General features: G+C 39.5%; 2 protein-coding genes across 8 annotated transcripts in view; one reads left to right on the top strand and one right to left on the bottom strand.

The window, feature by feature from the left end:
- LOC114033910 (interleukin-7 receptor subunit alpha-like) overlaps window positions 1-6,093 on the top strand; it is a 26,924-nt gene extending 20,831 nt beyond the window's left edge. For both annotated transcript variants that reach the window (XM_027849590.1, XM_027849642.1), the window contains 3 exons: window positions 1,935-2,028; window positions 3,724-3,799; window positions 4,545-6,093. In XM_027849590.1, coding sequence (XP_027705391.1) covers window positions 1,935-2,028; window positions 3,724-3,799; window positions 4,545-5,033 — 659 coding nt within the window. In that variant the 3' untranslated portion in view covers window positions 5,034-6,093. The remainder of the gene's footprint in view (window positions 1-1,934; window positions 2,029-3,723; window positions 3,800-4,544) is intronic.
- Window positions 6,094-17,547: 11,454 nt separating this feature from the next.
- Window positions 17,548-26,698, bottom strand: part of LOC114032781 (calcyphosin-like protein) — a 39,337-nt gene continuing 30,186 nt past the window's right edge. For 3 of the 6 annotated variants that reach the window (XM_027848264.1, XM_027848384.1, XM_027848343.1), the window contains exons 5-6: window positions 25,960-26,063; window positions 17,812-17,901 (exon numbers count right to left, since the gene is read on the bottom strand). In XM_027848264.1, coding sequence (XP_027704065.1) covers window positions 25,962-26,063 — 102 coding nt within the window. In that variant the 3' untranslated portion in view covers window positions 17,812-17,901; window positions 25,960-25,961. Of the gene's footprint in view, window positions 17,902-25,518; window positions 25,580-25,959; window positions 26,064-26,698 lie in introns of all 6 variants that reach the window. The other 3 variants (XR_003567908.1, XM_027848539.1, XM_027848475.1) reach the window with 3 other exon arrangements.

Raw genomic sequence — 26,698 nt, 5'->3', positions numbered from 1 at the left:
GATAGATAGATAGATAGATAGATAGATAGATAGATAGATAGATAGATGGAGCATAGAAGTGGAGGAGGAGGAGGAAAAGGAGGAGAAGAAAATGGACAGGTGACTTCTGCAGGGCTGGACTACCCTCCCCTCACCAGGGCATTCCATTTTCCAAGTGCCATGTAAGAGCCTTATAAGTGATGCTCTTGTACCTTCTTTAGGGAAAATAAGAAGGAAGTAGCTAAAATGTAAAGGAAGTATCAGATAATTACAGCCTTCTAACTATAGTTTGCCAGCTCCTGAAAGATTCTAAACCCCTAAAAGTCACCTAATGGTTGCATAACATGAGAGTTTGTCAATTTCACAGAATCCTAAAATGAATAGAGCCCTAATATAGGGTGAAAATGGAGAGTGTCTGACTCCTATTGTCCTAAGAATGCTAGGAGCTACCATTAGCTCTGGTTCTGACCTTCCTTTTCCCACTTTCCAGCTGCCATGGTAGCAGCTTGTCCTCTCTAGGTTTCCTCAATTCACCAGTAACCTCAGTGGCTTTATTAAATAGTCCTCATGTCCATTTCTTAGAATCCTTAACCTCCTTCAAGGTTCAGTTCATGTATTACCTCCCAGGAATAACCTTTCTTGATTCCCTACCCCAATATTAGCATTCTCTCCTTTCTCAGTCACCAGTGAATATAGTTATCAATCCATCAACAAGCATTTGTTAAGCACTCACTTTGTACCAGACACTGTGATAAGCACTAGGGACACAAAACAAAAGAAAAAAAAATCCTACCCTGAAGGAGCTCACATTCTTTTGGGAGATATAACATGTATTAATCGTGTTGCATATTAAACCATCTCAATAGAATATAAGCTCCTTGAGGGCAAAGACAATTGCTCATTTTGTCTTTGTATCCCTAGTGGCTGGCACAGTGCCTTGCATGTAGGAGGCACTAATAATAAATGCTTGGTGATTTAGATTAGACTGCTTATACTATCTGAATCTTTATAATTAGCCCACAGCTTGCCCTCACCCCCAGGAAGGTTCTTTGCTCAGTAATTATCTGCCTATAGGGGGTGATATGGGGGACAGCTTTAATGATTGATCATATTTGGCCTTGCAAGTCATGTTAACTCCATCTGTCAAATTAGCACTATTTGATGAAGCAACAATTCCCCAAAACATTCAGAAAATCGCTTTATCTTGGGCCTGTGGCTACAGAACTCTTTTTTGTTTAAAAAATGTATTACGATTTTATTAACATACAAACCAATCCAAAACATAAAACAAAATAATGTAACATAATATATATTTATAACATAATAATAATTGTAATGGTAATGATGATCGTGATGACAATGATGATGATAATGTTAGTGATGTTGATGATGATGAAGATAATGATGGTGGTGGTGATGATGCTGATGCTGTGTTGGATAGACTTGTTTTTTGGTCCAGCTTCCCAAACATGGTGTTTTTAAGGACACTGCTACACTGCTACTCAAATTCATATTTAACTACTTATCTTTTTTCTTTTATTAATGTCCATTTCACCATCCCTCTACTGAGTGAATTATTTTAAATTAAAAACAAAGCCTTTAATACATGCTTGCATAACCTGACAAAACAAATTTCCATATTGGCTATATCTGACGATGTATATTTCTATGTCTCTGCATTTTAAATCCATCCCTGCTCTAGCAGGAGGTGAGTGGTCTGTTTCATCTTCTGTCTTCAGGACTTGTGGTTTATTATTTCATTAATCATAGTTATAAAATCTTTCAAAGTTAGTTTTTCTCTGTAATGTTATTGTTACATGAATTATTTTCCAAGTTACAGAACCTCTTTAAAAGAAAAAAATGGGCTTGCCCAAGTAACTAAGTAGATGAAACCATAGGGGACTGTGGATATTGGTAAAAGAATAAATAATAATAGCCTTGTCTTTGGTTTCCAGAGGAGCTGGATTATGTCATGCTCATCATCATCACTCTGAGCTTCTTTTCTGGGATTCTGGGGATTGTTGTGATCTGTTTGCTATGGGAAAAAAGGTGAGGTCCTTTTCTTATTCAGAAGGATTGTATTAGGTATTGTAGGAACTGAAAAGCCAAAACTGTTCCTCCTTATTCTCAGCTAATTCTCAAGGCCCAGTGACACTTTTCTGGATAATGGATCAACAACTATAACATATCTTAGAGTTCATTTAGTCAAACTCCCTCTTTTTATAGAGAAGAAATCAAGAGACCAAAGAGGGTAAGGGAGTCACCGAGGTAGGCTCAAACCCAGGTCCTCTAATCCAAACTCCAAATTCAGCAACTTTTCCACTGTATGAGGGTGCCTTCCCTCAATCATTTCTTAGGAAGCCAAAAATAATAAATAAGATATAGGATAAAGTCCAAGAAAGAGGAACACTTAAAGTAATCTCCTTGAATAACCTGACAACTATTTCTGGATGGTCCATTGGGCCAACTTTGGGTTCCATGTCTGTATCAAAAATATTGTGTTGGTGTTCAGTTTTGCTCCTTCACTAAGAGTCTCTTTCTTTATGGTCAGAGTTTACTGCTTCCTTTCTGCAAATTCATACCTAGAGAACTCAGCACCAAGGCTAACACTCTTTCCACTGTGTGACCTAACATCATAGGATGATAAAGCTGGAAGATCATTTGGCCAGTCAATCAATATTTAGTAAGCATTTACTATGTGCCAGGCACTGTGCTAAATACTGGAAATACAAATACAAGCAGAAAGACAGTTCCTAGCTTCATGGAGTTTATATTTTAATTGGGGGAAAAAAGCACTTAAGAAGATGAAAAGACAGGAGAGGGTAGAGGAAAAGATAGCCCTGAGGATGTGTGGGAGAGAAATGACAGAGAGTCAGGAATGGACCCTGAAGAGAAATGAAGACATGGCTGGTCTAGAGAACTGTCTTTAAGTGGAGGTTCTGGGAGGAAGAGGCTGCAGGTATGGAGCACACTTCCAGGGCGAGAAGTCACATACATAAAGGCAAGGTAAAGAGGCTTTGGAGAAAGTCTTGAGTCAGGAGTGGATCCTGCAGATTATATAATCTAATATAATATAAAATATATATTTTATAGAAGATAAAACTGGGCCCAAGGGAAGTGAAGACTTGTACGTAATCCCACAATTAGTTAATTACAGACCCCAAATCTCCTAAATACTTTCATTGACGTGGTCCAGATCTGGACCACTGTAGGGAATCAATGTGGGGAAATCCCAATGTGGAGGCTTCTTCCAACACTAGATCCAATTCTCATTTTATTTTAGAGGATTATCTGGGAGGCAGTTTGGCGATGCAGTGGAGAGAGTGCTGGGTTTAGAGTCAGGAAGACCTGAGTTCAAATCCAGCCTACAGTATTTATTAGTTGTGTGACCCTGGGCAAGTCATTTATGGTTGTCTCAGTTTCCTCATCTGAAATGTGGGGTTAATAATAACACCTACCTCTCAGAGTTGTTGTGAAAATAAAATGAGATTTTTAAAGCACTATGTTAACCTTAAAGCACTATATAAATATTAACTATTATTATTAGGTAACTTGCAATGGTCTGTTGGTCTATATCAGCTAGCCTACATCAGAGGCAAGGCTTGATAGGCAAAGATATTCTTGTTTCTAAAACTGGCCTTCTATCCAGTATACCTCTTATGAATTTTGATCCAGTAGGAAATAGAGCTGCTATGTCACATTGCATCTACTGCCTCTTTTATTATAAACATTTTGTTATTTCAGAATTAAACCTGTTTTGTGGCCCAACCTCCCTGACCACAAGACGACTTTGGAACAGCTATGTAGAAAACCACAAAAGGTTGGTTTTTTTATTTTTCTAAACTTTCAGGACATTGGACAGGTAGATCAGAGCATCCCAGGGGAGGGATTACAGGATGAGGAGTAGTAGAGCCTGAGGTCTTGGCCTTTTTCTGAGACATTCTCTAGTGACCAGGAGGATGCTATGAACAAGTTTTGGAGGAAGAAGACCATAATAAGATACTAGTCTCATTCTCTTATCCCTGGATTTCCCAGGCCAGTAGAGCATGACCACAGCACCACTGCATATACAGGGCCTAAAAGAGCTACAGCACCTCCAAAGACCTCACTACCAGAGAGTGAAAGAAACCAGGGAAACATTGGGCTTCACAAGGAGTAAGACTCAGGGTGGGGAGCCAGTGGCCCCGAGGCCACATGTGGTCTTCTCGGTACTTGGGTGCGGCCTTTTGACTGAGTCAAAGTTTTACAGAACAAATCCTTTTATTATTGGGATTTGTTCTGTGATGTTTGGATTCAGTCAAAGGGTTACACTTGAGGACCAAGGGGGTCATGTGTGGCCTCAAGGCCACAGGTTCCCACCCCTGGAAAGGACCAGGAAGTCACTGCCCAGAGTTTATAACTCTTTCTGGAGGCTTACATCCTAATAACACTATCTGCTGAGGGCACTTTTTATATCCTATGGAAATATATCCTGATCCATTGTCAGAAAGAATGATTTTCAGGAACTCTAGTTAGCATGTTCTTCTAGTTCAACAACTGAACACATTATCTCTTTTCTTGTCCAGAATTTCAACATCAGCTTCAATCCAGAAAGTTTCCTGGACTATCCAATTCATAAAGTGGATGGCATTCAAGCCAAAGAAGAGGTAGAAGGTTTTCTGCAAGTCCCACTGCCCCGAGACATCAATGTCACAGAGAAGATTGGGCTCAGCCCTGACTGGCCATCTGAGAATAACATCATCCCACCAGTGGCTTATGGAGGGAACTCACCCCCAGCTTGCCTGCGTGGGAACTTCAATACATGTGACCTTTCTATGGTCATGGCCTCAAAGTCACCCAACCATCAGGAGAATAGCAAAAGTGAAGCTCATTTCCATGGGGGCCTACTCCTTAGCTCCGACTCCAGAAACAGTGCCTTGACATTCCCTTTTCCACTCAGACTAGGAGTCTTGGCTCCAAATCCAACTGCCCAAGGACAACCCATCAATGCAAACCTGAGGTTAAGTCAAGAAGAAGCATATGTCACTATGTCCAGCTTCTACCAAAACAAGTGAACCTCAAGAAATCCATGATTTGGAGCATCATAGCCAACAAAGACAACAGAAGGGGCTGCTTGAAGACCCTATTTTCCATCCTGAATCCAATCTCTGATAATAACTCAACATAAAAAAAGAAAAAGCAACTTTTCTATTTGTAATGCATCTACATATATTAAATTTTGGAACACCTCTTTGACCATTCCCTAGTTAAGTGATGTTCCTTCTAACAAGATTAGAGTGCCCTTACTTCCATTGTTATTGATTTCAAAAACAAATTATCAAGCTATTCAATTCTTTGAAAATGGAAGAGGAAGAGAAAAGGAGGAAGGGGAGAGGGAAGGATGAAAAGAAAGATGAGGAGAGAGGAAAATAAGAAAGAAGGAATGAAGAAAATGAGGGACGAGTGATGGATGAGACCCACAAGTATAAACCTAGTATATACTCTCCTAATCAGAAGTTGGCAATGTGGGCATAGAAATGGAAACTGCCAAAGACATTGTACCAATCTGGCTTTTCTCCCAGCTGCTCTGAACTACCTGTTGCACACCATTTTATAGTTTATCATTTACCACAGACAGTTTCTGGCAGTGGAGATACTCAAGCCAGGCATTTCATATCTTGGGGAATACTCTAGTTCTGAGAAAAGAGGGAAATGAGCTTTTTTTCTGGTTGTCAAGAATCATGTCTACAAAGTCTGAAGATACAAAATGCAAATAACTTTTGAGATTGAAACATGGAATCACCAAATCTTAGCTTTGAAAGGGACCTTAATAATCATCTAAGTCAAACATTCACCCAATTCTCTACAGTTTGAGGAAATCACTATCTCACTATCTACATTCCATTTGGGGGCAAAACAAAACCTCTTCTATTTTTCTATAACAGTCTTCAACTTGAATTATTGGTGGTAGAAAAAAATAACAATTTCTGGTTTACCAAGACTATGGGGTTCACTGTGACCTGCCATTATCAAAGTTTGTAGTCATTATTGGTTCTTGGAAGAAATCTCATTGCTTACCCTGGATGTCAGGACATTTCAGTACATGGAGTAGAAGAATAAACTTTCATATTAGCATTAGTGAGTCAGCAACCTGCATTTATCCACAAATTGTCCTATTCTTCCACAAACTTAGGAAATGGTCAAATACTTCAAGGAATATGTTAGGTTTATTGGTAGTTTATAAGTTCTGGCCATGTTAGGGATCTTTATTGGATTTCATTGGAAGTCACAATTTGTGGATGCCTTAGAGACATGTTTCCTTTCACCTTTTGTCTCTCTTAATTTGGTGGAAATTCAAGGATGTATAACAAGTTAAAAGCATAGAAATAATATGACAAATATAAGAATTAATCCAAATCTCAAGGAATGACATTAGAGCAACTAGCTATTGCAGTCCTCCATTTGCTGCTGTCCCCTGTCCCTCTCCTCTTAGGGTTATCCCTTCATATAAGGCAGAGATGTTAAAAGGGGAGAGGTGAAACTGGGGAATTAATGTTACATAATATATCTAGGGCATCCTCTCCCCTGGCTAGTTTAGTGCCATGATGATGATAATTTTACTACCTTACATTGCTGTCATGCTTTGTAGAAAGATCTTTATTATCTCAATTAATCTTCTTAACAGCTCTGTGAGGTTGGTATTATTATTCCCATTTGAAAGATGCAAAAAACAAAACACAAAGAAGTTAAGCAATTTGCCCAAGATCACAGCAAGTTGGTAGTAGAGTCAGCATATGAACCCAGGTATAAGGGTGTCTTTTATATAAGTAGTGGATTGGAGCCAAGAAGAAATGTACTATTTTCTGCACTGAACTCCAACACTGCCCTAGAGGACTTCTAAGATTCCTTCTCTCTCTAACATTCTATAATTCTATGATTTGATATAACATGTTATCATTTGAAATGTTGAGTATGAGTGAAAATAGACACATTTGAAAGCAGACACATGCTTGAAGTCCTTACTGTTGGAAGGGTGAAACTGGTGGATCCCTTGAGTTTGGAAGTTCTGAGCTACAGTAGGACTAAAAGCTAATTGGGCATCTGAACTAAGTCTGTAACCAATGAGGTCAGCCCTCCATGAGTGAAGGTTCACCAAGCTGCCTAAAGAGAGATTAATGAGCCCAGGTTTGAAATGGAGTAGGACAAAAATTCTATGAAAAGTAAGAAAGAAAGAAAGAAAGAAAGAAAGAAAGAAAGAAAGAAAGAAAGAAAGAAAGAAAGAAAGAAAGAAAGAAGGAAGGAAGGAAGGAAGGAAGGAAGGAAGGAAGGAAGGAAGGAAGGAAAGAATGAAAGAGCAAGAAAGAAAGGGAGAAAAAGACAGAAAGGAAGGAAGAAAAGAAAGAAAAGGAAGGAAGAAGTCCATTTATTATTCATTTATTATGAAGAACATGATCATTACATGTATATTTGCTGCTAATGCTTGATGCACACACTGACTTGCACTATACAGCATTTAAACATAACCAGTGTCTTTCCCTGTTGAAGCAGAGAATCTGCCCAATCTTTAACAAACTTTTGAAAGGAAGGAAAGTCTTCAGATCACATTTGAAACAAAGATGCGTATTGTCACTTCTCTTACAAGATGAATCTACACTGAGCATGACTAGTAAAGAGATTTGTAAAGCATTGGGCTGGTCTGATATTGGACATGGTTGAACTGTTTAAGAAGGAAAATGAACCCTAAATCAATTTGCTGTTTGGTGGGAAAGGGCTGAATTATTGTTTTTTGGCTGCCTGTGGTCCCTTGCCTCTTGTTCCTCTTTGGTTTCCATGTGGGTATCTTCATCGATGGATGAATGGACCATGAATTTGATACAGCATAAAACTGGAAGTTCCCTGTACCAATATGGCAAGGGGCAGAATGACTTGGGGCTAGTCAGGGCAGTGGTGAATGTCAGTGTCAGGAGAGGTATTGAAAGCATTATCTATCAAATGAAATCCTTACAAGCCCAACAGATTTACAAACATTTATTTACTGGTTTAAAAAAAAACCAAAAACCTATAATTCACTACTCCAAAAGTCATGGCTTGAGCTCACGTTTTCTACATGCATGAAATACAATTTGCAGAGCTGCTAAGTGTCCAAATAAATAACCAATGTATGTTACTATAGTTTATTTAATTAAATGATACAAAATTAATTGTTACTTTCTGTGTCTATAAGCATCAGTAACGGAGACCCTGGGATGGACAGTTTGTATAGCCATCCTCATTCACTGGCCCCTGATTCTGAACTATTATCCCTTTATGATTTTGGGTTTTCAGGTTAACTCATATACTCTTTTTCTTCATCATAAGTATATGACCAAGATTTGAGTTGCTATCACAAGGGGAGCAATAATGTCTGAGCTCTTTCTATATCATTTGAATGCTTCTCATGAACATGGATAACTAAAAAAGGAAAGGATTCTAGGATATGACTGGGCACTTTTATTTTTCTAAGCAAATGAATTGTTAAATAACATTCCTGAATACCAGCTTCACCAGTTACCAACAATAACACAAGATGCTGTGTCTCATTAAAGCCTGTAGGTAAGCCTGGGTTGTTGAAAGCTATGTTAGTTGAATGCAAAATGGCATTATGAAGAATGCCACAGAAGAGCAAGTCTTACCAAGCTGGTAAAGCTTTGAGGATGGGCACACTGATAGACCATGTATTTATTGATGCAAAGACACATACATCTATCCTGTAGCTTCTGTCTTTGCCTCTGGGACTACCCAGCGAATGCTGCTCCTCCAAATGCAGTCCCACCCTGCATGTGGTTTCTGCTTTTGCCCCTGAACCTTTTTGGGGAGCCTCATATTCAGCCTGCATGCCTAGGACCTCTGCCTTCCCCTCAATATCAGCCCCAGTTCAGCCCCTCTACCTGTGGTGTCCTCCCTCCTGAATCTCCCAAAGTACCCTATGTCAGTCCCATCCAGGCCTCAGGACTCTGGCTTCTGCTTCCCTGCCTTCTTCTCTTTCCCGTCACCCCAAGGCTTTCTACAGTGTTCTAGAGGACTTTCCTAGACTAGACCCACCTCAAATTGCTGACTCCTGTCACCTGTTCAGACTGCATTACTCTTTTCCCTGCTCCTGCCTATTGTGGGGTGGGCCTTCTAGGCTTTATAGAACTCAGCAGTAGTATCTCCCACAAAGCTGAACATTGAGAGAGGGTCCTGAAGAGTCTAATCGCCTCTCCCTCAATGGACTTTCCTGCAGTCACTGATAAGCTTACTGAATACATCCCTCAGTAGTTATACTCTTATCCCATGACTGATCATTCGTGATCCCAGTAATTCCGAACCTCCAGATGTCATTACACAAGTCCTGCTTCTGGTCCACCACTGATTCTCACCCTCTCTTCCTTGCTCCCATCCCGTCTCAACGCTATGACTCCAACATCACACTCCAGATCAACCCACCTCCTTTTGCTGTGCTCTCTGAAACGACTGATCCATAAGTCAGAATCTTATCTTAGCTTTTCTCCCTTCTCACTCATTCCCATTTCTCGTGCTCCCTGAGACTTGGCTCTCTCCTGATGATGTTATATATGAGCCACCTTTTCCAGCACTGGTTGCACTTTTACTCATATCCTGAACTCACTAGTCATGTTGAGGGTGTTGAAATACTCCTTCCTTCCCATTGTTACTCTCAGGCTCTTCCTCTACTGCGATCATTCAGGAATCTCTCCTCCTCTGAGGTTCATTCAATCCATATTTATCCCTCAATCAAGATTCTGGTAGCTTGTGTCTATCAGCTTAGAACACTCTCCTTCCTTCCTCAGTGAGTTCAGTGCCTGGCTCATGGTTTTTCTCTGTATCGATACTCAAACATCCTAACTTGCAAATTCCTCAATTTACTCATTTTCTATGACCTACTCCTCCACCCCATTTCATCTACAGACTGAAATGGTCATACCTCTGATTTTGCCATTACCCACAAATGTTCCACTTCCATGTTCATGAACTCTGAAATTCCTTAATTTGATCAAAATTCTTTATCATTCCAGATTTCCCTCTGCCTTACACTCCCTGTTCTTCATCCTCATGGTGATCTCTATTCCTACACTCCTCAATCCTTTCCTAGGCCATCACCCCTGCACTGACTATGCTCTCCTCTTTTCCCCATCTTGATTCCTTGGTAATCCAGTTTAATTCTGCGCTCTCTTCTACTCTGCAGACCCTTGCCTCTTTATTCATGCTATTCATGGCCTGCCAAGCCCCAACTTTGGATTACTCCAACCATTTGCTACCTTTGCTCCTATTCTCACACTACTGAAAGGTGGAGAAAAATCACAAAACCTTATTGACTGGGTACAGTATGGATTTATGGTACATGATATCAACTGGGCCCTCACAGAAGCAAAGCAATCATTTTACACCTGCCTAATTGATTTACTACTCCTCTTACCACACCAGGTTCTCCAGACTTTTTCATCCATGCTCAGACCTGCCATAGCTGAGAATCTCATCTCATTTTTCACTGAAAAAAACTGAGGCCATTAACTGAGTTCCCTCTTTTCTCCTCATCTCACTTCACTCAAATGCCTTCTGCCACTATTTCTTCTTTCCTCTGTCTCACATGAAGAGGTAGCCCTTCTCCTTGCAAAGACTTATATCCCTATAGGCACAAGTGATCCTTTTCCTTCTTACCTTCTCCAGCAGATTATCCCCTACTCTCTCACTTATCTTCAGTTTCTCCCTAGCAGCTACTTCCTTGCTGCTGCCCACCCCAGCTACCTATCATCCTATATGTCTCACCCCTTTCATGGCTAAAGTCCTTTAAAATGTTGTCTATAGCAGATGTTTCCTTTCCTTCACTCTTTTCTTAACTCTCTGTAGTCTGGCCTCCCACCTCATCATTCAACTGAAACTGTTCTCTCCAAAGTTACTAATGATCTCTTAATTGACAGACCTAATGGTCCTTTCTCAATCTTCATCCTTCTTGACCTCTTTGCAGTGTTTGACATTGTCAATCACCCTTTTCAGCAATATTTTCTCCTCTCTAGATTTTCATGAAACTATTCACTTCCTACCTGTTTTCTTTACTGGATCTTCATTCAGGTCATTCTGGCTAACCGTGGGTGTTCTTAAGGCTCTGTCGGCTCACATGGGTTGAATTATCACCTCTATGAAGATGATTCTCAGATCCATTTATCCGGCCCTGACCTCCCTACTGACCTTCAGTCATTTCTCCAAGTGCCTATGGAACATCTTAAACAGTACGTCCTATAAACATCTTAAAATCAACATGCCTAAAACTGAACTCATTATCTTTCCCACAAAACCCTCCTTTCTTCCTATCTTCTTTATTACTATCAAAGGGCACTATCATCCCCCAACCAACTAGATACAGTCTAATATTTTTCTACTAAAGTGAAATTATCATCAATCAATACTTAATCTCGTCTCCATTTTCCTGACTCTATTCTTCTTTTTTCTTTTTTTCTTTAAATATTTATTTATTTAAAATTTTCCCCAGTTACATGTAAAAACAATTTTTAACATTCATTTTAAAAATTTTTGAGTTTCAAATTCTCTCTCTTCCTCCTTCTCCCCCCCTTCTGCTCATTGAAAAGGCAAGCAGTTTGATATAGGTTTTACATGTGTAGTCATGTAAAACATATCCGTAATAGTCATGTTGTAAAAAAAAAACATAGACAAAAAAAACTCAAGAAAAATAAAGAAAGTAAAAAAAAAGTATGCTTCAATCTGTATTCAGATACCATTAGCTCTTTCTTTGGGGATGGATGACCTTTTCCATCATAAGTTCTTCAGAATTGTCCTGGATCCTTCTATTGCTGAGAATAGCTAAGACATTCACAGCTGATCATCTTACAATATTGCTGTTACTCTGTACACAGTACATCTCACTTTGCATCAGCCCATGCAAGTCTTTCTAGGTCTATCTGAGAGCATCCTGCTCATCATTTCTTATAGTACAATAGTATTCCATCATAATCACATACCACAACTTGTTCAGCTATTCTTCAGTTGATGGGCATCTCCTCAATTTCTAATTCTTTGCCCCCAGTAATGAGCTGCTATAAATATTTTTGTGCATACAGGTCCTTTTCCTGACTCTACTTTTCAAAAGAAACCTTGAGAATACTCTTATCAATGATACTTTAGAATATAAGCTCCTTGAGAGTGGGAATTATTTCCTTCTTTATGCTTGTATTCCCAGCGCCTGGCACTTAGACACAATAAATGTTTGTTGATTTATTTATTTATTGCTTGATTAAAGAAAAGGTCCCAGGCTTATATATAATTCCTTGACTTTGAGGTGAGAGAGCTGTTGCTGCTGATTTTAATATTGTCCTCTCAGATGCTTAGCCTTCTCTCTGCCTTGTTCACACTGTAACAATGTGAGAACTGGAAAGGACCTCAGAAGCTATCTAATCTAACCTGAGCAAGAATCCTTCCACTTGACAAGTCAACACCTCCAGTAAGAGGCAACTGACCACCTACCCACTCCGCTATTAGTTCCCATTCTACTATTAGATAGCCCCAATTTGTTAGGGAGTTTTTCTTATAACAATCATATATCTCCCTCTTCACATTATTCCAAGGTTTATCCTTTAGAGGTTCAATGTTTGGAGGCAAATAAATCTAACCTCCCCTACTTCCTTCTAGTCATCTCCATTAGAAGAAGGTGTTAGAAAGGAGCTTACAGATCATCTAATCCAAACCCTTAATTTTGCAGATGAAAAAATAGAATCACAGAGGAATTCATTGATTTGCCCAAGACCATACAGGTATAAAAAGGCCCCCTTAGCACAATATCTGGCATATAGTAGGCTCCTAACAAATACCTGTTTACTTTCTTCTCTTTTGGCAGTAGAACCACCACTCTTACTCAAAGTCCCTGGAACCTGTTAGCTCTTTGACTTAGGGTTAGATGACTTATTTTTCTAAAATTCTAAATTTCTGAATTTTTCTACATATTTTTCACGTCAAATCACTAATTGTCAGGCTGTATTTCGTCAGATCATTTGGGAGACTCCACCCAATGAAACTACAAAGAAGTTGTATGGAACTAAAGTTATAAGACTCCCTTTTGCCCCATAATGCTCCTGGTTGACCCATAAATTAACCTAGAGACAAGGACAAAGGAGCTAGATCAAGCCACCCAGACACAGTAGTATAACTTTTTTCCAGATTTTTCCACACGTATCTAACAATTTCAACACTTTCTTAAGATCCTGACCTGTGTATGTCATTTTTTTTCCTTTATAAAGACCTTTGGGAGGTAAAACACATGAAGCTAAATTTTGCTACTAAGAAATTAATCAGTTCTTTCTCAGTTTGGTTTCCAAATGGTATAATTAGGTGAAAGCAAAGCCCCTGGAGAGTGGAACAAAGGTTGGGCTAGTTTGGATCGGGCATTACATTGAGAGGAGAAATGGAGTGACAGGTCTGGAACACAAGACACATTCTAGGGAATGCAGGACCAAATGTCAAACTACAGGACAGGCAGAAGACATCAGGTGATATTGGAGTATCTGAAGGGGGAAGAGAATTGCTATAAACTGAGAAAGATGTTTAAAGAGGAGAGATCTGTGCCTGGTCAAGAAGGAGAGGAGAGGATGTAGGGAAAGGAAGACTACAGAAAAGCAACTTCAATTAACCAATATATTAAACATTAATCATGAGCAAGGTATTGTGGCTCCTGCCCTCATTTATTGCCTTGAATTGTTAATTAAGTGAACCTGTGAAGTGATAGTACCATTTAGATTATAAGTTACAAAGAAGCTGTTGCTCTACATTTGGAGGAGGGAATTTCCTCACCTGGAAGTTCCCTATACTGATGAAATCACAGATCTGGTCTTTCTCTGTTTATTAAAAGATTTTTTTTTTCAATAAAAATAGACACAGCATTTAAAACCTGGAAGATGCCTTAGAGGCCATCTTGTCCAACTCCATGTTTTACAGGCAATATGCACTGTCGGAGATATGAGGAGAGAGACATCACTTCTGTCTGGAGCAACCCAGGACAGGTCTGAGAATCAATAAGATTCAAGATTCAATAGAGAAATAAGAGAGGGGAAGACCTTATGAACAGGAAACAAAACATGAACAAAGGTCTGCTGCATAATTTTGCCTCAGGTTGGTCCTGATGCTCTATTATTTCTCTGCCTAGGAGCCATGTTAGTAATGTACTTAACAGCACCCTCTCTGAAAGCCAGACCAGAAACCCAGCCTCCAGACACTTCATTACACAGTCAGAAATTTCAGCCCTGGGAAAGTTAGCACATTTGCCGAGCTACATTTAAATAATCAGCCAATTTCCTAACTCACAGTCACCTCTCTAACTATTGCTAACCACTATAGTCACAAAGGAGAAAGAGTTCCCTAAGGCCCAACTTTACTAAATTTCTACATTTATTTGCAAAGTGGATGGAGTGCCAGGCTTGCAGTTACAAAGACAGGTTTAAATCCTGCCCCAGACATCTAGTTGTGCTGTCCTGGGCAAGTGACTTAACCTCTCTCTCACTCTTAGTTTCTTCATTTATAAAAATGGAATAATAATCTCTATAGGATTTATCTCACAGAGTGGTTCATAAGGATCAAAGGAGATAATCATTATGAAGTGCTTTACAAATCTTAAAGCTCTCTATAAATTTCAATATTAATTATAATTAATATCTGTTGTTGATGATATTCAGTCATTTTTCAGTCATATTTGACTCTCCTCAACATCATTTGAGGATTTGTGGGCAAAGATCCTGGAATCGTTTGCCATTTCCTTCTCCAGCTCATTTTAAAGATAAGGAAACTGAGGCAAACAGGGTTCAGTGACTTGCCCAAGGTCCTATAGCTAGTTAATGTCTGAGACCAGATTCAAACTCAGGAATATAAATCTTCCTTACTCCAAGCCTGCCACTCTATCCACCCAGGCAGCATGACATAAAGGATAGAGGGCTGGCCTCAAAGCCATGGAAGTGTGGGTTCAAGTCCTGCCTCTGACACATGCTGGCTGTGCAACCCTGGCCAAGCCACTTAAACTCTAAGCGCTCCAGACGCTGCTCCAAGACTCGAAGTTGCAGAGAAAGTGCCAACGTGCATTGGTAGAAGGAGTTTCCTCACCAGGAGTTCCCTAGACCAATGAAATTACAAATCCAATTGCTAATCTTGCATTTATATTTGTTACATTTATCAATTATATTCTATTTAACTATGTAAGGATATGTATCGGGCTATCTGAACCTAAAAAACCACCATACCATTTAGACAGAAAAGGTACCAACCTGTACTGGCAGAGGGAGTTTCCTCACCTGGAATTCCCCTATACCAATGAAACTATACCAAGGTACTAGATCACAAGTACATTCATTAAAAGATTTTTTTCAAAAAATAATAGCATACAGTATGTTGAAGCAGGAAGCTGCCTTAGAGGCAGACCCTCATTTCACAGATTAATCAGGAAGCATTTATTAAGTGCTTATTATGTACCAAGTATCGTGCCATGCATTAGCAATAAAAAGATAAAATGGAAGGATACAAAACTGTCTCCTACAGAATGTAGGAGCCTATATTCTACTGGTAGAAATATGCATATAAGTAAGAGTATCCCCAAAAGAAAAACCATATGCAAGGTAATTTTGAGAATGAGGCACTAAAAGGAAAAGCTTCATGAAGAAGGTGGCATTTGAGCAGATCCTAAGGATTCTAGGAGGTGAACCCAAAAAAGTCAGTGACTTAGCAGAACAGTCACTGCACTTGTTTGGACAATGAGAGTACAGATTATGGCAGGTTCTGGAGAATATGTTAGTGTTCACTGCGACATCTGTAAAGAAAACATCCAAATCTCCAATGGTTTGAAGAAAAATCAGATTTTAATTGCTAAATTGTGAAGAAACACACACAGTGCTACCCAAAGCAACATGTAAGACTATAAACTCCACTTTGCTCTGTGCACAGACCTCTCATGGTAATGAGGAGCCAGGAAAGAGTGGAGTTTCTCCTGTTTCAAAGAAAAACTCCTTGCAGCAAAAGGATGGGTATGCTCGCTCATCCTTGGACACAAAGGGTTAAATGTTTTCCACTTAGAGATGATACTAAGAAGCATCACTTTACCCTGAGAGGCAAAAATGATGACTTACATGTAGGTCCCTGGACAGCTAGGCTAATTAGAGACAGTATCGCTATATGCTCAAGGACGAGCCTGGTGGGCATGAGTGCATGGAGAGCAACATCCCATGTGTACATAGTAACATTTCAATACAAAAGTGTTCCTGACAAAAGAAAACATCTGAGAGTGAGAGTCAGTTTAAAAAATGACTAGATGCCTTTTGGGACTCTGTATAGCCTAATTCATGAGTAAAAAAATAAAACAAAAAACTAACAGAAGCTCATGCTTGAATTCCTAGTAAAGAAAATAATGGAAATTTTTTTCAACAACATTCTTAAGGTAAATTTCTACTTTTTTTCTGCAAATGCATTTTCAATGCAGTTCCCTTGGTTCCATGATCATCTGTGAGGATGGGACTCACTGCATTAGACAATGATGAGCATGGAAAATCTTGAAGCCCCTTTGCCATTTCTCACGTTCAGATGAAAAAGAGCTTCTCTAACTTGTCCACAAGAAACCAGTAAATGGGCACATTTTTCTTTTGTAATTGTAAGGGTTAAGCTGAGCATTAAACCTGAAAGCTAAGTAGAGTTCTACCAAGTTTTTTCCCCCTCAAACTTTCTTTTCTAGCTGAAATAATATCCAATTACTTTCCATTAGTTTACTACAGTCACAAGTCTAAATCAAGATTTTTTTAACTTCTTTCACCTAGCAAAATAAATATCTCTCTATTCACCCCTTTCCAGCAATCCCCTTAAATGGCTCAAAGATGTTGGAGTGCAGTGGAAAGAGTTCAGACTCTGGAATCAGAGGACTGACTCCTCCTCTGACGCTATCTAAATGACTTTAGATGAGTCATGTAATTTCCCTGTACCTCGGTTTTCTCATCTGTGAAAAGGAGGGAATGGAGGAAGCTGACTTTGTACTGTCTCAAGGGAGACTAGAGGATACAGGCCCCAGGGATTAATGCCTCAGAGACAGCATCAAAAGTATGAATCCTCACATACTTGGTGTTTGTATTTGTTTGTAGCCTAATGAATTGATACAACACATGGTTTCCATCTGTTACTGGATGAAATTACAGAAATTCACCTAAAGGAGCTAATAACTCCTGGCACTGTCCTTGTTTAACCACACTTACTCACCTGGTCCACCCAAGTGCATGTGTTTGCATATAAGTCCCTGTGTAAAACCCTTGTATGTGCATTTAAGACCCCAATTTAAAGTCTGAATACAGTTGTCAGATTTGGGTTTTGTTTTTTAATAATCCTAGGATGAAGTATATCTTCATATTGTTTGAAAACTATTGTCAAGGAATACACTAAGAAACACAGTAAGTTCAGAGTAATTTACGAAACAGACATAACTTATTTTCCCCAGTTCTCGTGCTGATTTCTTCCAGCCTAGACTTCAAGAGATGGGAAAAGAGGACAGATGTAGGGTAATAAATATAGTCTTAATTTTTTAAAAGATGCTTAAAATGTGATTGTTTTATTTTAACACTAGCTAAGTGTTCTTTCTCTCTTGATGTCTAGAATAAGTTTTTTGGTTATTTGTGAGGAAACAATAGCACTTACATAACCTCCTTAAGGTAAATGGATGCCAATGGCTGTATAAGAGAGAAAAAGCAAATTGTCCATTGTCAGAATTAATGGTGCTGAAATCCTTTCAAAAATCATCCCGTGGATAGTCTTTGATTCCAGGAAGAAGCAAAAACCAAAAAGTCACAATCTCCAGGTCTTTCTCATGATAAGAATGAAGTAGGCATCACTGTCAATGGAAGCACTAACCCCGGCATAATAGTCCAAAAAGTCCTCTTGGGAAACCTGCATATAGAAGGGAAGAAAAAATGGGTGAGGGGAGCAAAGTCAGGGAATGGTGCCACCAAAGAGCATTCTGGGTTAAAGGTAGGTTGGAGTTGCTACTAGGATACTGGTCTAACCTACCCAGCCCAAAAGCAGAATCCAGCTGGTGTGCATGAGCAGGACAATGAATAAATAAATAAATCTCCACACCATGCAAGGAGTATCTACAGTTCTGTATTAGAGCCACATGGGTTAAAACATTGTTTCTGGGAAATACTTATTAAAGTGCACGTGAGTAAACTTGTAGATGTAACACTTTAATCCATTCACACCTGCTAATATTTGAGCTTGCAGAGAGCAGAGCCTTTAGAGGTAAAGGCCTGTACTGGGGGGAGGCACCCAGATGGGATCTGAACACTGGCATCGTCCAGGTAGGGAAGGCTCACTGGGGCACTGAAATGGGAACTCCCTGACCAGCCAAGGGTAACAGGAGGAAACAAAAACTGGTGACATAAAGTGCTGAGAAGAAGGAAAGGGCCACCTAAAAGGGAGATGGTAGACTGCTAGAAAATTAGCTATTCTGACTTCACAATCTGACTGGCAAGGCCTGAAGAGCCTGTTTGGCTACTGGAGAGGGGAGGAGGGGGTGCTGTCTGTGGATTAACCTGTACCATCCAGGGGCAGCTAGGTGGCACAGTGGATAGAGTACCAGCCCTGAAGTCAGGAGGACCTGAGTTCAAATTCGGCCTCAGACACTTGACACTTACTAGCTGGGTGACCCTGGGCAAGTCACTTAACCCCATTGCCTAGCAAACAAATAAATATATAAAAATAACCTGTACCATCCAGAACGGGACATGAAGTTGAAGGAATGAGGGATCTATGAGCTCTGCTCCTCTTCCCACCTCAACCCCATCACCTTAGCAATAGATTGTCACTAATCCTCAGAAGTCCTAAAAGCTCCATGCAGTCACTTCCTGGGAACTTTCTTGGCTTACTGAATGGAAGCCATCCAGCCTTATGGGGAAATGAATATTACATCAAATTTTCAAAACTATTATTCTTAGTTGGGGTGGGGAGAGGTGGGGAGGAGTTATCAAATTTAAAAAGCATAATGAGAGAATTCAATTTAAATAGAATTTTCTCCATGTAAATGAATGAAATAACATCTAGTAATTCAATTACCATTGAAACAACATTATCAGGAAAAGAAATAACATTTTGAAGAGCACTATTATACAACAATACATTAGCAAATAAGGGGAAGCTTATCTGAGAACTAAGCTAAAAATTGAAACTACAAAAACAAAGAAACTGCCGCATCAGTAGAAATTACCAAAGGTGTATCTACTCCCAGCTAATACAACTACGGGAACATTTTAGATGTTTCAAAGTCCTTCAATAGAAGATAAATGCCAGAGTCAGAGTGCTGTGGCAAAGCACAAATTAACAATATGGACACAAAATGTCAGGCTGTATTATAAATGAAGCCCATTCATTTGTTCAACGTACATTTAATGACTGCCTATTAAAGTACAGAATGCTTTACTCAGTTCTAAGCTATAACAATAAATAAAACACAATTTATTTAGCTCCCAAGAACCAGGTTAAAATGTAATTGGGAAATACTTAATAAAACAAAACTACAACAGAGATAATGTTAATTTGTGGTTTGCTAAGTCAGTGAAAAGCAGCTAGGTGGCACTGGACTTGGAACCAGAAAGACTCATCTTCATGAGTCCAAATGTAGCCTCAGACACTTACTAGCTGTGTGAACCTGGGCAAGTCACACAACCCTGTTTGCTCAGTTTCCACAACTGTAAAATGAGCTAAAGAAGAAAATGGCAAACCACTCCAGTATCTTTGCCAAGAAAACCCCAAATGCAGTCACAGAGAGACTGAACAACAATAACAAATCAATATGCCTCCATCAGGGATCTATTTCTACTTGACACTACTTCTCTAGGCAACTCTTGAAGACTTGAAGGTGCCAACTTGCATCTGGTGGAAAGAATTTCTTCCCCAGGAGTTCCCTACAAATCAATGATCAATGATTACTAATATTTGTGAAGTGCTTAGCACAGGGCCTGACACATAGTAGGTACTATATAAATACTTCTTCCCTTCACTTCTCCCTGCCCCCACCAATTAAATCACAGATCCAATCACTATCCCTACATTTATATTTATTATATTTGTAGATTATATTCTATTTAACTATATATGAATATGAATCAGGCTATCAGTCTAAGAAGCTCCAAGATGATTCCAATGAAATGCTACTAAATGATACAGGTATACTTTATGAGGCCATCTAAAGGACATTTAATGGCAGACACACATTTTATATGCACTTACAAAATTCTTTACATTATAACCTCCTTTGGTTCTTCACAACTGTGAGTAAAGTTGGTGCTATTATTATCTCAATTTCATATGGAACCTCAAAGAGGTTAAGTCACAACTAATAAGTAGCTAAGGTGATATGTGTTTGTATAGATAGTGTTTCCATGTGCATATACTCTGAAGTCTCTCACAAGATAGTCTTCCCCATGGGATTCATCACTGTCCTCCTCAGCCACTGTCCTCCTCTGCCTGTCCCTTCCACTGTGCCCACTAGAATCCCCAGTCCATTACTAACCCTTCCCTTTAAGCTTTATCTTTTCCCCCTCCTGGGGAACACTCCATCATCTGCTCACACTAACTGAAACCTGAAGACTGCATGCCCTGCTACCCTCATCAAGGCTGGAGATTCCAGAATTGTCCCACACATTTCTGGTAGGTAAAATCGGTTAGATTTCATGACTTTTTTCTAGCAGTATTTAGCAGCCCAGGAGTAGGAGAGGAGAAATTGACTGACGGGAGTTCTGAGAAATGAGAATTAATTAATTGAGAATTGTATGGGGCTAAATCTTTCTAGGATGATGACTAGTGAAGTCTACTATTGACTACTATTTAAGTAATAGATTGTGTAGTTAAAGGTGGGGTGGGAAGCAAAGTGAAGATAAAATGAGGGAGGTAAATGAGAAGTGGGATTGATCCAAGGACCAGAGGTCATAATGAAATCAAAGCCTAAATTTAGAGGGAATGAGAGAGTAGGAGAGGTCAAAGCAGGGGTGAGGAACCTGTGGCCTCGAGGCCTTCTAGGTCCTTAAGTGCAGCCCTTTGACTGAATTCAAACTTCACAGAACAAATCTTCTCAATAAAAGGTTTTTTCTCACAGTACAATATACTGTACCTTTCTGGCAGACATGAGGGAGGGCTGCTTCAAAAACCTGAATCCATAATGATGTTTATCCCTACTCTCACTGGGTTGTGCTACAGTCTGAAAGAAGCCTCACACTCTACTTGGAGGATGGAAGAGAGTTTGAATGAAGCAGGTGCATAGAGCAAGGAGGGAGCTCAGGCAGCTTTGATCCAAAGAACTGTTTCACCACAACTCACTGCCCACGCTGAGAGTACCAACCAGAACCCACAGCTTTCACAGCTTCCCCATCTCATATCTTAGGATGTATCATCCCTTTTGCCTCTACTTTCTAGAAGTCACTCCCTTATATTTATGAGGCAAAAGTCACACTAGTGAATTGGTTGCACTTAATTTTTTTCAAAAACTAGTAGTTTCCTTACTTCTTAGGGATAGGGGGTTGGAGAGACAGAGATTAGATGACCTCTCAGGCTGTGGGTACATTCGAAAAAACACCAAGTTTGGTGTCAAAGATTTTGGGTTCAGATTCTGGCATCAGCATTTACTACCTGTGAAACTTTAAGCAAGTCATGTAAACCCTCTGAGGCTTTCTTTCCTCATCTGGAAAATGAGGATGGTGAGTCTAGGTGACATCTAAAGGATCCAAATTTATGATTCTTCCGACTGTGACAACCCAGCAGAGTCTTTTATAAGGGCAGAATTTTCCTAATTAAGTTGGAGGAGTAAAGTCATTCTGTTCAACAACAGAAGCTTTCCAAGGACCATTTTTATTTAAAAAGAAAACATGAAGGCAGAACGTATGTGTTTATTTTTCCCTTTGAATCACAATTTTTTTTTAAATTAAAAACTTTGGACTTAAAAAACTCCTAACAATGGAATGACCAAACATGATTCCAGAGGACCAATGATGAAACATGCTTCCAACCCACCTGACAAAGAGGTGATAGACTTGGGGTGCAGAATGATATACACAGCCAATATGGGAATTTGCTTTAAGTATGCTTATGTGTTATAAAGTGGTTTTTTTTGTTCTCCAATGGGAACACAATAGGTGATAAGGAGAAAATATGAATTTTTGATCATTAAAAATCTTTAAAATTTACTGCTACATTTGCTCTACTCTTAATAGAAACTGTCTAGAAATTAGTACCATGTATGAATCATCATTCTGTCATCAGAGCTGAAAGGGATAAAGTTTTAACATTCATTTAACACATCATTTAACATTCCCTCTTAATGAGGGAGAAAACAGTATGCAACGGATAGAGATCCAGCCTGGGAATCTGAAATGCCTAGCTTCAAGCCTCCCACCCCAACACACAACGGCTGATGTAATGGATAAAAAGCTGACTTCAGAATGTGAAGGACCTAGGTTCATGTGCCACCTCTGGTTGTGTGACTCCAAGCAAGTCACTTAACTTCTCAGTGGCCCAGGAAACTCTCTAATACTATAAATTGTACAAGCATTGTAGTCCTGTGTTGGTAGAGAAAACTTCCTCAGCAAGAGTGCCCTGTACAAATGAAGTGATAGCATTGAACCATAAAAGGGGGGGGGGGGAAGGTAATTACCAAAGAAAGATTTGTCTCAGAAAGGGTTTGTTAGTCAGAGAAATATTAGTTGCATTTTATGAAGGTGCGGTTAGAACTCCATGCCACAGTCCAGAAATACTGTGGTTAGCATGATCTTTGCACTTGGTTAAAGGTAAGCCCAGTGATAACCTGGAGTCCTCAGGCACAGTGGGAAAGGATGGATCATTTTCCACCTTCGTATCTACACAGGTCAAGAGAAGAAAAGGAAGGAGACAATTACCAGCTCTGAGGAAGAGCAGGGCTCTCTGACTTGCACCATCCTATCTCCCTCCATCAGGTTCAAAATCTGATTTCTCAAACTTAGACTTTCTTTGTGCAGACATAGCCTAGTGTTTGCATTGCCCTGGTGTTCAAAGCTCTAGAAGTGCTATGTTTATGTTTCTCCACTTTTTCCCTGCCTCTTGTGGGCTATTAGCCCCCATTAGCTCATGGTTTACTTTTTATTCATTCTTTCTCTTCTCTGGCATCCAAAGTCCAAGACATGGGCAAAATTATCTTCTAGCCTATACACAAGGTATCAGGCTCTCCTTCTAGGCAGACCCAAACTAGGCTTGGTGGTCTGGGCTTTGCCTCAGGGTACTGAAATTTAAAGGGTGCAGATAGCACTTGCAGTCCTCCAACAACATAAAGACAACTGAACTTAGCACCTAGCTAACAAGACTAGTTAAAATATGAAGTTATCTGATAGTAAATCTTCTTCTCTCTATCTCCAGCAGCTCTACCCCAGATAAATGCCTGGGAGTACCAGACGATATCTGAGATCTCTTCTGGTTCTAAATCTGATCATACTGTGATCCCAGGATCTGCAGATGTACAACAATCGACTAATCAATTGGCTTTCATATGACCAGTAATGCCCAAGAAAGAATCTCCTGAAATTACTTATTACTGTTATTTTAATTTGGCTTCCTAAGGTAGCCAAGCCTATGAATAAAATACAGTCTGTCACAGGCAGCATTCCACTTCAAACAACAAATCACATCCTTGTACCCAATAGGCAGGCCATTTCTCTTGCAATCAAATCAAACCATTGATCTTATTCTCTAAGGCCCCACTAAGGCAGGGTGTCTCAGAGGTTGTCTATTTTCCCCCTGTAGCCTACAGATACTTAAGGTCAGTCAGCCACTGCTGTCAACTGGTCACAGACTGGTACTTTGAAGAATGAGATGCCAGTCATTAGCTAGGGAATGATTTTATTCTTTCTTCTTGCTGCTCTTGGCCTTGTCTATTTCAGGCAGCCTGAAACCATGATAAACCAGGAGGATAGCTGACTGTTAATATCTTGCATTTTTTTTAACATTTTAATTGCTTACCTAGTTGATCAGTATCTGTGACACATACCCGACATGCCAGGTAAGTTGCTAGACATTCTCTTTTTGAAACTGGCACCTCAAGGCTAAGACAAAGAATGTGATTTTTAAGGTATGAATGTTCAACAAATAGAAAACACTGAAGGAAAAGTGCTGGAGAGTTCTGAAAATGATTGCTCATTTTTCTTCTTTCTTCTACCTACCTGTGCCAGGTATAAATGTTAAACAAAGAAAGAAATCCAGACCCTGCTGGGAGCCGTAGAAGTACGCGTTTTGCTGCTTTTGTATTTCAAGGTTAAACACCACCATCACCATCACTAATGATTTTTGTTGTTGTTCAGTTGTTTTCAGTCACCTCTGACTCTTCGTGACCCCATTTGGGGTTTTCTTGGCAAAGATACCAGAGTGGTTTACCATTTCCTTTTCCAGCTCATTTTACCAATGAGGAAACTGAGGCAAACAGGGTTACGTGACTTACCCAGGTTCACACAGCTAATAACTAGGTGAGGCCACATTTGAACTCAGGAAGATGAGTCTTCCTGACTCCAGGCCTGCACTCTAACTACTGCACTACCTACCTGCCCACTAATAATGATAATAGCTTGCATTTCCGTGTTAGTCTTATAGTTTACAAAGCATGTTAAATATGTCATTTGAAAGAAAGGATTCCTCTCAGGGGAATAAGAGATATAATTATCAACACAGGCAAGGTGGCCTACTCTGAATTTTTGACTCTTGGGGCCCAGAATTTAAACAGTAAGAAAGGAGGCTATTGAATCTGATGAGATACACCTCCCAGCACCACAAACATTGGTTAGCTGAGATCTGATAGTGACTCCCCAAGCCCCTGTAGAACAGGAAACAAAACACAACTGGGGAAGACAAAGATCATATCCACCACCTAGTCCTGGTGATGAGTCACTTTCTGGCTAAATAGGCACCAGCAGAGCAGAGGAGCAAGGCCCATCCAGCACCAGGAAATGGCATCTAGAACCCAGGGAACCAACGAATACAATGCCAACTGGCGCTCACTATCTGTAGGCTGCTGGCCAGAGAAGATATAGGGTTTCTTTTCAACTTCTTTTCTTTGCAAAATGCAAGATGTCCCACCTACCCATTGCTACATATGCAAATTGTAGTAATCCATAGAAAACTTACTTCTGTAATCATTTATTCACCAAAGTGTTATTCAATCTCAAAGATCTAGAGTAGGAAGGAACCTCAAGACCCATCTTGTCAAACTTCTTCGTTTTGTGAAGAAACAGATTCTGGGAGGGATTGAGTGATTTACCCTAAGTCATAAAGGTAGAATAAGCAACAGGAGCAGGATTGGAACTCAGGGTCCTTTGCTTACCAGAACGGGATTCTCTTCATCGTACCTGCTCCTTCCTCTAAAATCTGTCTGCTGGTAATTGAAACCATAAAATCAATCTACAAGCATTTACTGAATACTTACTGTATGTCAGCAATAGTGCTAAGCACTGGGGACACAAAGAAACATTAAAAAAAAAAAAAACAAAAACAAGAACAAACCTTCTCCTGCCTTCTGCCCTCAAGAAGCTTGCATTCCAAAGAGATTCATTTGAACTATAGACTGTGACAGCAATAATAACAATAAAAAATAATTAAAGATTTTTCTGCAAAACTGAACTATATTTCCCCCTCTGTTGCAAAAGAAAAACATAGCTTGTTAGAACAAACCAACTGAAGATTTAAGGCAACTAAAACTGATGAACTTTTCCTTCTATAATTAGAATATCTGGGAAAAGTAGAGAAAAGATCTATGGCAAACATTGCAACCTAAAACTTCTTGCTGTTGGGTTTCTGCTTTTTGCCCTTTTCTCTTGCCATAACAATGTACTGCTTGGTGACATGGAGATAAAAATGGAAGTAAATGTTGTCACATTGATCAGCATATATTAATCATTTGGAAGCAAGTAGTTGGAAAGAGAGCCCTGTTTCCCCAGGTCATACATTTAGAGTTTCCATGCAGTTTTCATCATGATGATGAAATAGATATCGGTGTCTATCGATGCACTCACTCCTGCATAGTAGTTCATAAATTCCTCCGGTGTAACCTGCAGTGGCAAAGTTTAAAACAGAAAAGGAAATCTTCACATCTCATTGCTGCATTGTCTAGAATATAGAAGAAGAAAAAATGGAGCCTAAAAGGCTTTCAAGTTAAAGCAGCTAAGGAATGGACCTGAAATAAGAGAATCCAATAATGGACAGTCAAAAGTATGTGGGGAAAACACTTTCCAAAGGGAACGTGGCTTTTGAAGGAAAAATAAGTGAGGGAGGAAAGAAGGATATAAAGAATGAAGAAAGAAAGCTTGACAATTTCTAGGCAAATTTAGATTTCTTAAAAGTGGCACATCATCCACGTCATCTTGCTTTAAGATCAAGGGCATGCCTGTTGAAGATATGTGAGACTGATACTCAAAACACAACTGATTTGTTTTCTTAACTATGGTTAAGTTTGTCATTCTGCGACATAACTGGTTGCTATGGTAGGATAAGCACGGCAAAGTGATTTTCTACCTTTCAAAGACTGGAGTTTAATTCTAAGTGCTGAGACAGAATTCCAGTTTAATGATCTTCTATTATCTGCTTTCATAAGAGGCAAATGTTTCACTGGATGAAGAGCAGAAGAAGACAAAAATGGCTTCTGGTTTTTTTTTTCAATTTTATATGCATGCTTATCCTCACTTTT

The sequence above is a fragment of the Vombatus ursinus genome, unplaced genomic scaffold (genome assembly GCF_900497805.2).
Source record: "Vombatus ursinus unplaced genomic scaffold, bare-nosed wombat genome assembly UNPS02000255.1, whole genome shotgun sequence".
In the NCBI taxonomy this organism is placed as follows: Eukaryota; Metazoa; Chordata; class Mammalia; order Diprotodontia; family Vombatidae; genus Vombatus; species Vombatus ursinus.
This window is presented reverse-complemented; position numbering and strand designations above follow the sequence as displayed.